The 14950-nt window shown below is 36.4% G+C and overlaps 1 protein-coding gene and 1 long non-coding RNA gene across 2 annotated transcripts in view; one reads left to right on the top strand and one right to left on the bottom strand.

Annotated features, from left to right (window-relative positions):
- LOC106884095 (uncharacterized) overlaps positions 1–9413 on the bottom strand; it is a 29261-nt gene extending 19848 nt beyond the window's left edge. The window contains exons 1-3 of the mRNA XM_014935314.2: positions 9168–9413; positions 1177–1303; positions 427–537 (exon numbers count right to left, since the gene is read on the bottom strand). Coding sequence (XP_014790800.1) covers positions 427–537; positions 1177–1242 — 177 coding nt within the window. The 5' untranslated portion in view covers positions 1243–1303; positions 9168–9413. The remainder of the gene's footprint in view (positions 1–426; positions 538–1176; positions 1304–9167) is intronic.
- Positions 9414–10219: 806 nt separating this feature from the next.
- Positions 10220–14950, top strand: part of LOC106884097 (uncharacterized) — an 88249-nt gene continuing 83518 nt past the window's right edge. Inside the window, exon 1 of the long non-coding RNA XR_008266444.1 lies at positions 10220–11251. This is a non-coding gene — a long non-coding RNA (uncharacterized LOC106884097). The remainder of the gene's footprint in view (positions 11252–14950) is intronic.

The raw sequence follows: 14950 nt of genomic DNA, 5'->3' as shown, positions 1-14950 counted from the left end.
AGCTCCCAGGGGCAACCTGTCTTGAACTCCTCTGTGATTGCCTGGAGGACTATGGTAAATAATAGGGGGCTGAGGACGGAACCTTGGTGGACCCCTACCTCTACCCGGAATTCATTGCTGTACTCATTTCCAACCCTCACCTTACTGGCAGCATCTCTGTACATGGCTCGCACAGCTCTCACTAACCATTCTTCTATCCCAAGTTTCCTCATTGACCACCAGATAAGGGATCGGGGGATCATTCTTTTACTCTTTTACTTGTTTCAGTCATTTGACTGTGGCCATGCTGGAACACCGCCTTTAATTGAGCAAATCAACCCCAGGACTTATTCTTTGTAAGCCTAGTACTTATCCAATCGGTCCCTTCTGTTACTGTCTAGAGGCCAGGGTGGTTTGAGTTTCAGACTGAAATATCTCCAGACTTACCTCCAGGAGAAAATGCTTCTTTCTCATCTCTTTGCCAAACTCTGGTGGGTTGTTCTTATATTCTTCGAATGAAGGCTGGTCTACTGGGAAGTGGGGTGCTTCATACTTCTCCTGGTTGAATACAGAAAAGAAGGAAAGTAGTTGCTGTAGTGGTGGTGGTGGTGGTGGTGGCAGTGGTAGCGGTGGTCAGAGTGGTTCTCATTTCTAAGGTATTTTTCGATGTTATATTATTATCATTATTATTATTATTATGATTATTATTATTATTATTATTATTATTATTATTATTCAGGTCACTGCCTGGAATCGAACTCGGAATCTTGGGGTTAGTAGCCTGTGCTCTTAACTGTTACACCATGTGCCTGTGGGCTACTAACCCCAAGATTCTGAGTTCGATTCCAGGCGATGACCTGAATAATAATAATAATAATAATAACATCAAAAAATACCTTAGGAATGAGAACCCTGGTTCGAAATTTCCCAAAGACACCTGATGAAGGCTGGAGGGTATATCAGCCGAAATGTTGTGTTAACAACAAACAAGATGAGGACAAATATCCGTCAAATGTAAATAATGTACATAATTCCTCATCTCTTAAATATAGAACTGCACTTTCTCCTATTGACTATGAGAGGAGAGACCAGCATAAAAGATAAGGACACAGAGTAAATGATTTGAAAGAAGCACACACGATGAAAAAAAAAATTGAATTAAAAGAATAAAAATAAGTAAATAAATAAAATATTCACATCTGGTAATTCCAAGAGTTCTTGTACGTTTGAAGCATGGAAAGAACCAAAATCTCTTCTAGCCATTGTTATAAAGTCTTGAAATCCTGGTTTTTGTTCCTTTTGAAGAATGAAATTCTGGTATTAGCTGAAAAGATAGAACAACGCCAAAAAATAATATTAAGTGGTTATGTAAACTAATTTTAGGCAGGTAATAGTAAAAGAACTTCCATATATGGATATAGATGCAAATATGGCTGTGTGGTTAAAAAGCTTGTTCTGCCACTGAGTCCATGTGGTCTTGGTTTCAATTCCACTGTGCGGCACCCTGGGGAAGTGCCTTTCACAACAGTCCCAGGTCAACTGATGCCTTGTGAATGAACTTAGTAGCTGGAAACTGTGAGGAAGCCTGTCATGTACACATATGTGTGTATGGATGGATAGATGTGTGTGTGTGTGTGTGTCTTTGTGTTTGTTCTCTACCACTACTTGACAACTGCTGTTGGTTTGTTTACATCCTCATAATTTGGCAGTTTGGCAAAAAAAAAAGAAAATGGTGACAGAATAAGCTACCTCTGATATTACTACCATGCGGTTTTGCTGCAATTTTCTTGTTTCTTCTGATTAATAGATTTTTACCACTGCTCCTTGAGAAGAGAATTGTATCAGTTTTTATTACATGCCTCTCCTCAAGTTCATTAGCTATCTTAATTATGTTGCTGATTTCAAGGTCACAGACTTGTGCAAAATACTTACTGGTCTCTTGCTTCTGCTTCAGATGTTTCAGTGTCACAATCCATGCCTCATATGACCACCAATACAGATTTGAGACACCAGTCACCATCCTTGCCGGGGAAGTATAACCTGTCTGTATGTATATATATATGTATCTATATATACCGCCTGACTGGCCTTCGTGCCAGTGGCACGTAAAAGCACCCACTACACTCTCGGAGTGGTTGGCGTTAGGAAGGGCATCCAGCTGTAGAAACTCTGCCAAATCAGATTGGAGCCTGGTGTAGCCATCTGGTTTCACCAGTCCTCAGTCAAATCGTCCAACCCATGCTAGCATGGAAAGCGGACGTTAAACAATGATGATGATGATATATATGTTTAAGGACTGCGTCAAGTCCTCATTTAAGGCCTGTGATATACAGGAGCCCAACTGGAAGAGTAATATCTGTCATCACCACAAATGGAGGAAGTAAGTTAAAGATAGGGTTGGCACCTTTGAAAGAACACATTCTTCGTGAAGAAATTAAGCATGCTGCTAGCGTAATAAATGGGGAAAGCTTGGTCTGCAATGTTTGCAGCCATGTATGCTTGTCAAGAGCAGGGCTCATTAGGTACCAATATAGATTACGGAGCCACAAATGCAAAATATAAGTTAGTCCGAGAGTGCACAGTATTCCTGAAGGTCAGTAACGGTCTTCTTCAGTCACAAGTGGACAGTCATCATCATATATGTATGTATGTATATATGTACACAGATACGTGTGTTGATGTGAGTGCAAGTATATATATGTATGAGTGTGAGATGAAGTATGCGTGTATATATGTATGTGTAAGAATGCATGTTTCTGTATGTATATGTATGTTTATGTACATATATGTATGCGTGAATGTATCTATGTACATGTATGCATGTTTGTGAGTAAGCATGTATGTGTGTTTTATATGTATCTATATTTCTATACATCTATGTATATGTACGCATTTATGCATGTATGTATATATGTATATGCATGTATAGATGTATGTGTATTTATGTACGTATATATATATATATATATATATATATATATAAATATATATGTGTGTGTTTGTATGAATGTATCTATGCGAACATGCACACACATATATATATATATATATATGTATGCCATGTGTATTTGTGTTAATAGCTAGGTGACAGAGCAGTCAATTTTATTATTATATACACCCAACATGTCAGCAAATAGATTAACTATTGTCCACTTGATTGAAAAGAATTAATAGCCAAGTGACCATAACAACTACAAATCTCCTATCGACATTGTTTACACTAGCTTTGACACTCAACACCATGCTATCATCATCGTCATCATCATCGTCATCATCATCGTCATCATCATCATCATCGTCATCATCACTTTTTGTTATTGTTGTTGTTGTCGGTAGAGTTCTAGGTATCAGCAGTACTTTCATCAGTTCTGTGGTCGTTAGCATCATCATCATCATCATCATCATCATCATCCTCCTCATCATCATCATCATCATCATCCTCATCATCGTCGTCGTCGTCGTCGTCACCATCACCAGGAGCAACATCAGTCGTTGTCACTGACGTCATTGTCACCATCCTTATCATAATCATCACCATCATCATCGTAGTTGTTGTTCTCATCATGGTCGTCTTTGTCGCCATTATCGCCGCCATCATCAGCAATGATGTTGTCACTTCAACACCATCATGTCATCACCACCAATATTGCTGTTACTATAAAGTCCTTGCCACCATCATCATCATTATGTCAACATTGTCTTTTTTTAATCACCATTTCTACTACCATCATAATCTCATCATATATATATATATATATATATATATATATATATATATATATATATATACACATATATTGATAGATAGATAGATGGCAGGTTTCTATCAGTTTCCATCTACCAAATCCACTCACAAGGTTTTGGTTGGCCCGAGGCTATAGTAGAAGACACTTGCCCAAGGTGCCACGCAGTGGGACTGAACCCAGAACCATGTGGTTGGTAAGCAAGCTACTTACCACACAGCCACTCCTGCACCTATATACACACCTGAAAATTTATGAAGGCAATTATACTAAATCTATATAAATAAATTCCACAGAAGCTACTAAAGAAAAAAAAAAAACACTTTAACCAAATCTAAAATAATGAAGAAAATAAACAAAAAAATGAAGCATTTTATACCAAAAATATAAAGCAACAAATAAACAACACAAACCAAAGATTTTCCTGTTTCTCTTCCAAAGATGTTGCTGTTATTGTTTGTTGTGGCTGTTGTTGTTGTTGATGTTGTTGTATAGCTTTTAAATGAATCAACTGGCAGCAGTGTTCAGGGCAGACACTGAGATGTAATTTGGCCACCGAACGGGTCGAGGTCTGTGATTCTGTCAGCATTCATCTATGCTATATTGCATATGTGGGTATATATGTATGTATGCGTGTGTGTGTGTGTGTGTATGCATGTATCATCATCATCATATATAGATATATAGATATATATATAGATATAGATATATAAGGGGAGAGAGAGAAGAAAGTGAGAGAGAGAAAGCATTGAAAACCATTGAGTGTGCCATAATTAGATATGTCTGTGAGTGTATATATATATATATATATATATATGAAATTGTGTGTGTGGATGCATGTATATATATAATATATATATATATATGTGTGTGTGTGTACATACATACATACATACATACATATATATATATATATATGTATGTATATATATATGCATATATATAAAATTGTGTGTGTGAGTCTGTCTCTATGAAAACTGACCTAAAACTAATTTTCCCCCCTCTTATATAGTAAGAAGTTAATACTTAGTAACAGCCGAGTCCCTCACCGATGTCTCATCCTGGTTCCATTGGTTTGGATTTTCACTGCGACTACTTAATTTTTTTTTTTTCGTTTTTGTTTTTTTCTGTATTTTTTTTTTGTTTTTGTTTTTCCATTCCTGTCATTGTTAAGAGATGAAACAGAAAGGAATAAAGTTAAATGTCAGGGTTAAAGCAATGCATAAGTATTTTACTGGTTAGCATTGTTTGGCTTCACACAAATCTTTCTGTACTTCTGGCATTAGGTGGTCCATATTAGTCTGACCCCTGTCCTTTGACTTGACCTGCGTGGAAGGCTCTACCAAGTGCTTGTGCTCTATTGGCACGGTTCTCGAGGTCACTGAGGCACAAAATTCCACATATTGTGACCAGGTCTGGACCTGGTAGCGGATGTTATGTGTGTGTGTGTGTGCACACGCTCTCCCTTGCACTACTGGTAACACGTAACCCCATACAACTTGCTGCATGTTCAGGGTCCAGAGTTCCCATTTCAGTCCCACTGCATGGCACCTTGGGCAAGTGTCTTCTACTACTATAGCCTCAGGCCGACCAAACCCATGTGAGTGGAATTGGCAGATGGAAACTAAAAGAAGCCCATCGTATATGTGTGTGTGTGTGTGTGTGTGTGTTTGTGTGTGTGTGTTTGTGTGTGTGTTTGTGTATACTCTTGTTGTGACATCACAGCATCATCATCATCATCATCATCATACAAGTGATGCTGTTCATTTCCAGTTTTTCATAGAAAATCCTGTCTGGTCATGGGGGAAATATTAGCTGGCTTGGAAACAGGTGAGGGTTGGTGACAGGAGGAACATCCGGACATAGAAGAAAATTTGCCTCAACAAATTCCGTCTGACACATCTATGCAAGCATGATAAAGTGGGCATTACATAGCAATAATGATGATGATGATGATGACAATGATGACGACGATGATGATGATGACAACGATGATGATGATGACGACGATGATGATGATGATGACAACGATGATGATGATGATGATGATGACAATGATCATGACAACGATGACGACGATGATGATGACAACGATGATGATGGTGACGACGGCGATGATAATGATGATGATGACGACGACAACAATGATGACGACGATGACAACGACGACGACGATGACAACGACGACGACGATGACGACAATGGTGACAACGACGACGACGATGATGATGATGATGACAACGATGATGACGACGACGATGATGATAATGATGACAACGATGATGATGGTGACGACGATGATGACGATAACGATGACAACGACGACGACAATGAGGATGGTGACGACGGCGACGACGACGACGACGATGGTAACAATGACAACAGCGATGATGATGATGATGATGATGACAACGGCAATGACGATGGCGACAATGATGACGCAAATGATGACGACAACAACGACTATGACGATGACAACGCTATTGATGATGTTAATAATGATGCTGGTGATGAAGATGGTGACGATGTTAATGATGACACTGATATAACATGACAGAGTATAGAATTATAACAGGATCACAGTATGGGCGATACGACACATAATATACCTTAATATGATATAATATAATATAATATGTTATAATATAATAGATTAACAGAGCATGACAGAGAATAAAATATAACAGAATTAAGAGAGTGTGATATGATTGGATAACACAGTTTTTACTAATCCTTAATGAATGCCATTAATTAAACAATAGAATTCTCGTAAGTAGTATTAATAGAAGGGATAAAGCCGGATTAATATATCGTCATCGCCAACATTGTCTTATAACTGAACCACTGTAAGTAGATCATATGATCTAAAACGGGAAGGTATTCAATATTCAATGCTGAAATATCAATAAATGATTTATAAACATGTTTAAGGTGTGAAGTTGATGAAAGAAAAGGTAAGTTTTGTAAAGAGCAACCTGAGATTCGTCCGGAGTAATTAATCTTAAGAATTAATTTTATCACGCTTCTGTACTTGACATTTTTTTTGTCTTTAAAAATAAAAGAAGAAAGAAATACTTTGGATATTAATCAGAATCTACGTGGGAGGTCACGACTGGAGCGTCTCTGATCATTAGGTGTCCTGGTGAAGGGTTGACCAAGGCCAAACAAATGTGGAGCATCTTGTTTGTTCTTAAGCGTGAAATCCACAAAAGCTGTTTAACCCAAGGACTGCCAGCACACAACAAACATATGATCGAAGACAATCGCATCAAGACCATCACGTCTTTTTATAAGAATAGGGATACATTATCTGGCATACCTACACAAGTGTGCCTCCACTGACTTTGTTTCCTCATAACTTCCAGAAAACTGGGTACATCACGATTATATCGGAATACAATCTCTTATGTTTTTACTTGTTTCAGTCATTAGACTGTGGCCATGCTGGGGCACTGGTTCGAAGGATCTTTAGTCAAATGAATCGATTCTAGTCCTTTATTTTTAAATCAGGTACTTATTCTATCGGTCATTTTCGCTGAACTGATAAGTTATATGGATGTAAACAGACTAACACCGGTTCTTAAGAGGTAGTGGTGAACAAACACAAACACACACGTATATATATATATATATATATAAACCGAAAGAAACCTGTCGTATATATATATATATATATATGTACACGACAGGTTTCTTTCGGTTTTCGTCTATTAAATCTACTCAGGAGGCTTTGGTCGTCCCGAGGCTATAGTTGAAGACACTCGATCAATGTGCTACGCAGTGGGACTGAACCCAGTACCATGTGGTTGGGAAGCAAACTTCTTACCACACAGCCACGCCTGCACGGGTACTTATTTTAATGAAGCTTTCAATTTAGGTAGATCACGTTTATATTGGAATTTAACCCATAAAGCGCTGGGATTTGCACTTACATAGCATGGACTGCCGAGGACATTTTATGAAAATGAGACAACCATGCACACATAAAAAACGAAAAATGGTTAAAATATCTTCTTAGTATACAATGGTGGCAAGTTTTACATCATCTGAAAAGTCATTAGTTGAACTATTAGTCCTCTTGCATTATGGGGTGTATCGGAGCGTTTGAGTGACACCAGACCCCCAACAAACACCCATAAATTAATTGCATCTATCTGGGCCACGATCATGGCTTGTCGACCTGTGCCTGACGGCCACGAGCGTGGCCCGCCGCGCTTTGCGTTAATGAGGGAAGGCACACAAAAATGGGCAGAGGTAAAGAATACGCCCACCACCCGTTTTCGACGTAACTCTAACCCTAAACCTTAACCCCTAACTCTAAACCCTAAACACTGGGTGTGCGTATTCTTTACCTTCGCCCAAAAATGGTGGACAGGCTCACAAATATTCTGACACAGTTATTTCATAATTTAAAATTATGTTTTCTACTCTTTACGCATTTCAGACGTAGGACCACAGCTGTGCTGGGACAACAGCTTGAACATTTTTATTCAATGGAATCGACGTCAGTGTTCATATTTTAAAACTTGGTGCTTGTTCTATCGGTCTCTTGCCAAACAGCTAAGTTATGGGGGCGTAAATACACCAACGCGATTGTTAAGCGGCAGTGGGGGAACAAGCAAGGCTGTGGTCAGTCTGAGGCTATAGCAGACGACAAGGCAGTGGAACCGAACCAGGAACCATGTGGCTGGTCCTGGGTTCAGTCTCCTTAACACACAGTTAAACCTGCGCCTATATTTGCGAGTCAGTCTGTATGTGCACGAGCCCGTCAACATTTTTTTTTCTTTCAACATTAAATTCCTATAATCATAAAAATCTACACTATCCGAAAAATATTTCTTAAAAAAAAATTTAAAAAATACCCAATTTTCTTTAAGTTATGAGGAAAGAAAGCAGATCCGTGTGAATTTTCCCAAACTCGGCGATCTTCTCCCCCATCTCGGAAACTTTTTTCACAACACATTCCGATATAGTCGTTATTTACAGCATCTATAACTAATTTGTAGAATATTTTATCAAAAGTATCCATTTTCCTGAAAATTACGAGAAAACAAATTCGATTCGTGTAAATTAATTGAAGCTCCTCTCCTTAATCACTTATTTGTAGAAAACTTTGTTACAAAATATCCAATTTTCTGAAAGTTATGAGGAAACAAAGTTGGTGGAGGGGGTGCGCGATTGTGTAAGTAAACCCATTAACCATTGTGCCGCTGTTTTCTTTCTTTTTTAAATTAAATTAAATTAAATACTTGTTGTTCTTTTCAGACGATAGCGTGTCATTCGAAAGAGATTTGGCTGTTGCTTTTAGTAGATCGAGGGTAAAAGCTCCCGTTTTGACTCGACTCAACAAGTGCAGTAAGCCCGTGACCCCAAGGGGAGGCAGCTACCGGCAAACCACGTTCACATCTGTTTGCCGGTTATGGAACATATTTTTATTTCACTTACGTGGCTACAGGCTTTTGGAGAAAAGCATGAACTTCATCAATTCGTCCAGAACGTATGTGCACTTCAGCAATTTACATCGTCGATGTAGTGAGTTCCACTTCTATTTTACTAAATGCATGTTAAGAAAAAAAATACGATAAGTGTGGAGGTCAAAGGTCAAAGGTTGAGCGACATAATAGAGAACCCGGTTTCACTTCGTTGTTGCTCTTAATGGAATCTTAGACTTACGCATTTCTTTTCACGCTTTAAAATTAAATTAATATAATTAAATTACATTATGAATTAAATATATTTCTGTGTTTCATATCCCTGAAACGTGAGACAGCGTAAAACGTGAAAGATAGACGGAAAAAATAATGTTGAATACAACCAAATCATTAATATTGACCAATCAGAATTTTAATAACTATTTGCTGCTGAACCATTATTTAGGTAACAGCGACAAGCAAACACATATATACACATACACACATATATATATATAAAGAGAGAGAGATACACATACACACACACACATATATATATATATACACTCGCACGGACACAAACACACATATATATATACACACACATACATATATATAAAGAGAGAGAGAGAGATACATATACATACACATCTATATACACTCGCACGGACACACATACGTACATATATGTGTGTGTGTGTATAAATATAGATATGCACACATACGTGTCTGAAAACGTTTACGCAGAAAATTTCATTAATCTCGCACACTATATATCCACACACAAATGACTACATCTATCTATGATATATTGATGAAATAGTGTGTGTATATATGCATATAGTTGATTGGAAACTAACTAGATAAATATAGTTTTCAGTCTTATCTCTTATTTTCCCGCTTTTTGTCTTTGCTTTGTTTACATTTTAACAAATAGTATACCATCTATCTAAAGAAAGAATATATATATATATATATATATATATATATATATATATAGTGTAATATAATATACATATATGTATAATATATATATATATAAAGTGTATATAAGTATATGTGTCTGTATGTATGTATATAAACATACGTGTGCGTATAAAGATAGATATGCCCATGCGAACATCTATTAAGATACGTATGGAATTGATTCAATATATACATAGATATGTTCACACGAAGATCAACAAATATATATTTATAAAACGTTGATTCATATATAGATTCACACATATCTGACATTGATAGGCACACAATACACACACACACACACGCATTTGTATGTGTGTACACATATAGATTCATCTACACACACGCGTAATCTTGTACTGAAATGTACACCTACCCACAGACACATTATAATCATATATTGACATGCACACACACATACATGCTTAGACTAACATTGACACATATATAACGGTAATCCAGTTACACACACATGTATACACACGCATTCATTTACCTACGCGTATTTATAATATTATATTAATATGCACACACACACACACATGCTTAGACTAATATTAACACACATATAACGGTAATCCACGCGCACACATACATACATTGTTACATGCACATAACACCCAGAGACATGTACAGACATCTCTAATCCTACATCAATACACTAACACATACACATACAGACATGTTCAGACTCACATCCATACAAAACAATAATCCACATACACATATATAACTCACATACATATATAACATCTTTGCCACATACACACACACAGCTAATATTTATGCCACATACACGCACATATACACCCATAGACACACACACATACATACAGAGACATGTTCAGACTAACACCAATACGAACACCCATATAAAACAGTAATCCACATATACACACTCACATCCCTAGCATCTATCCAACACACACACGTATACATACACACATAACGATAGACATAGTAAAAGAAAATAATTCGGAGACGTTGTCTCCGAATCTTTCTCTCTCTCTTTCTATCTCTTTCTCCTTCTGTGTCTCTTTCTCTTTTTTCATTTATTTTGTGAACAACAACAACAACATAGGAGGAATTATTGTTGTATTATTTAAGAGAGAAAGAGGGACAGAAAAAAAAAGGTTGGATGACAAATGTCCAGTAAGTAAACTATTTAAACCTCTTATCACAATAGACAACGGAATATATATATATTCACAAGATATACATAAACACACACATATATGTGTATATGGATATATATGTATATGTTGTATATATATATATATATATATATTTATATACCATCTATGTAGTTGTAACAACTAGGTTTCGTTTTGTATCAACATACGTACTACATGTACACATGCACGTTTATGTGATCATATATATATATATTGTCTTTATAGATTATATATATTATCTTTATGGATTATATATATATATATATATATATATATATATATATATATATCACATATCTATACCTTGTCTGTAGTGGTATCAACTACATGTACACATGCACGTTTATGTAACGGTATATGTATATAATATATATATATACACGTATATTATGTATATCCTGCTACACATATGCACGTATGTGTGCGTATAATTATACAAATATTGATATATAATCACAAAAGGCGGTGTCTATATAAATATATATATATATATATAGATATAGATATATATATATATAGATATGCGTTAGTGTTCGATTTTCTTAGTAAGAAAGAATGAATGGAAGCAAAGGGTCATAGTAAGATGTTGGTCATACTTGTACCCTTGTGTCTGCCTCGATGTATGTGGGTATATATGTCTATGTATGCGTGTATAGATCTAAATATACACACACATATATATACACATACCATATATTTAAAAGGTGGATGATGCACGAAGAGTGCTGAGAAAGCAGTGTGAATTTTAAAAATTACCACTATTACAGTGTGCGTGTATATATATATATATATATATATATATTTGTAATATAATATATTATACATACATGTATTCATGATACATACATATTATATAGATAGATGTATCATGTATATTGCACGAAAAAACACGCTTGTATCTACGATATATTTATTCTTATATATAACATGTATGTGTGTGTGTGTATATAATGCAAACACATTGATTGATTGATGAATGGGTGATCTTTATTTTTGAAACTGTCGTATAATACATTAATTTTCTTTGTTTCTCTTCTGTCATCTTTAACTCGACTCTACACTAGAAATAGCAGCCAGAATCGCCCCTATCCTCTTTTTAAAAAATGTAGGACACGTTGGATAATAATATTTTAGACAGACTGTTCAAATAAAAGATGGCACAGTCATGCCTGGAATGTCTCTGATCATACATATATATATATTGCTCGGTTAATGCTACTTGGCCTAGGGCTAAACAATACACTGCTATTATAAGCAAAAGAGGGAAATAGCGGCGGGGACGCATTAGTCTGATGCATATAACATGTTGGAGAAGCAGAAATAAAATAAAATAAACAGATGGTCACGGTTGGAAAGCATTTGATCATACGTCTACTCAGTCAGGACCGACCTCGGGGTCAAACAACGACCGCTGCTGCTGCTGTTACTGTCCCCTGTTTTGATCCCTTACAAAACATTTATTCTGGCCAATAATGCCTTAGTGGAGCGGAAAGGAATGCACGTCACAAAAACGCTTGTATTGCGTCACATACCAAATCCCCTACCCGTACACGAACTCCCCGTTATTAAGGAGCCAACTAGGAAAGCCTCTTTGTGGTCATTCGAGCTTCTAGAAATAGCAGTTAAGTCTCCCCTCTAATCTCATTACCTATGGTTGAATGAAGAAATATTATACTTTGGGTAATATAATCTCGTAGATACTGTCTCTGAATTGACGGAGTGGGCCCGGTTGGCACGTTTTTAACCATAGGCCTGCATATCACAAAAAAACCCTGTATTACCTCACAAACTGAAACCCCTACCCCGTACACGAACTCACATTATCAGGGAACCAATTGGAAAAGCCGCTACGTGGCCATTCGGTTTTCGAAATAGCAGTTAAACCTTCTTCGAATTTCATGTTACCTATGGTTAAATGAAGACATATCCAACATTAGATATTCTTTCTGGAAATGACGGGGTGGACACGGTTGGAACATTTTTGATCATACTCCTGCATACCACACACACCCTGTATAACTCCTACATCATACCCGAATTCCCATTACCAGGGAGCCGACTAGAAAAAGCCTCTATGTGATCATTGGTGGTTTTAAAAATAACAGCTAAATCTCCCTCAATTCTCATATTACCCATGTTAAATAAATATGTATGTATATATGTATATATATACTACACATCGGGCAATGCAGTCTTAGACACTGTCTCTAAAACGACAGAGGAACATTTTTGATCACAGATCTGCTCAATTAAGACTGACCTGGGGTTAAACGTCAGGAATAACTTCCATTCTACAGTATTGTATTCTATGAATGTTAAGTTATGGGTGTGGATTGTAGTCAGAGCTGCTCACGTTCTTGAAGAATTGCGACGAGGTACCGACACCCTATGGAATTAAGTTTGTGTACACAGACTCATCGTGTAATCTGTACCACTTTTTGAAGGTTAGCCCTCGTAAAGAAATTTATGTTAATTATATATATGTGTATATATGTATTTCGGAATATCTGTATGTCTTTCTCTTCTCCCCGTCGTCTATCTATCTATCTACGTATGCATGTATATGTGTGCACATATGTATATATCTATGTGTATATATGTATATATCATCATCATCATCATCATACATACATAGTGCAATTGTACAAGCCGTTAATTGTAATCACAGATAATGTTATCACATACTAACTGTAAAAAAATCGTGGGTCCCAATCTCATATTGGTATATCTTTTATTTAATGCTACCAGCCCGTTATTCTTACCGAGAAGGCTTCGTCAAAAAACGATTACTATAAGCGGCTTCCACTCTATGAATGTGTGTGTGTGTTTGTGTCTGTCTGTCTGTATGTGTGTGTGTGTTTGCTTATTGCTCCAACGATATAGCCGCGATAAATTGCCTCATTACCAATATTAATATAATCACTGAGGTGTGTGTGTGTATATATATATATATATATATATATATATATATATATTCGATTGGACAATATTGATTCATCGAACTCACGTATGCATATAATCCCGGAATAGTTGTACGTCATCTACCTATCTATCTGTCAATCTGTCTATCTATCTATCTATCCTCATTCTGTGTGTGTATAACGCATTTACTCGTGTAAATACTTCATATAAATATGAAGTGTTAAATATTGTAACAGTTTTTTTGCCTTGTGTATAAGTTGCACTCTTGTTAAAGATCTAGTATAAAATAGTGCAACTTAAAACACGAGTAAATACTCTGTGTGTGTATGTGATTTACTGTTCCGTTAACGTAAGATCAACACAAAAAGTATTCTATCCCGTGAGGGATAATTATAATTTAATGTGCACAGTATAAAAATATGAGCTACTAATAAGTTTTTCGCTGTGACGACACGTGTCTAGGCAGGTTTTTATAACACGCCTTGTGTCTCCAAAGCAATCCTCAGGCTCCCAAGATTGCTTGGAGACACAATGCGTGTTATAAAAAAAACCTGCCCAGACACGTGTCTTCACAGCGAGAAACTTATTAGTAGCTCATATTTTTATCCTGTGTACAGTGCCCCAAAGCAAGTCTGGCAGTACGTATAATACTACTACTGGATAGCACCGGGTGGAATTTGAAGGTGGACAAGCTTTATACTGTAGTCTACTATGTTCTTAACAGAATATAACATAACTATATATATATATATAT

The sequence above is a fragment of the Octopus bimaculoides genome, chromosome 21 (assembly GCF_001194135.2).
Source record: "Octopus bimaculoides isolate UCB-OBI-ISO-001 chromosome 21, ASM119413v2, whole genome shotgun sequence".
Lineage (NCBI taxonomy): Eukaryota > Metazoa > Mollusca > Cephalopoda > Octopoda > Octopodidae > Octopus > Octopus bimaculoides.
Note: the sequence above shows the minus strand (reverse complement) of the source record. Positions and strands in the feature narration are given on the sequence as shown.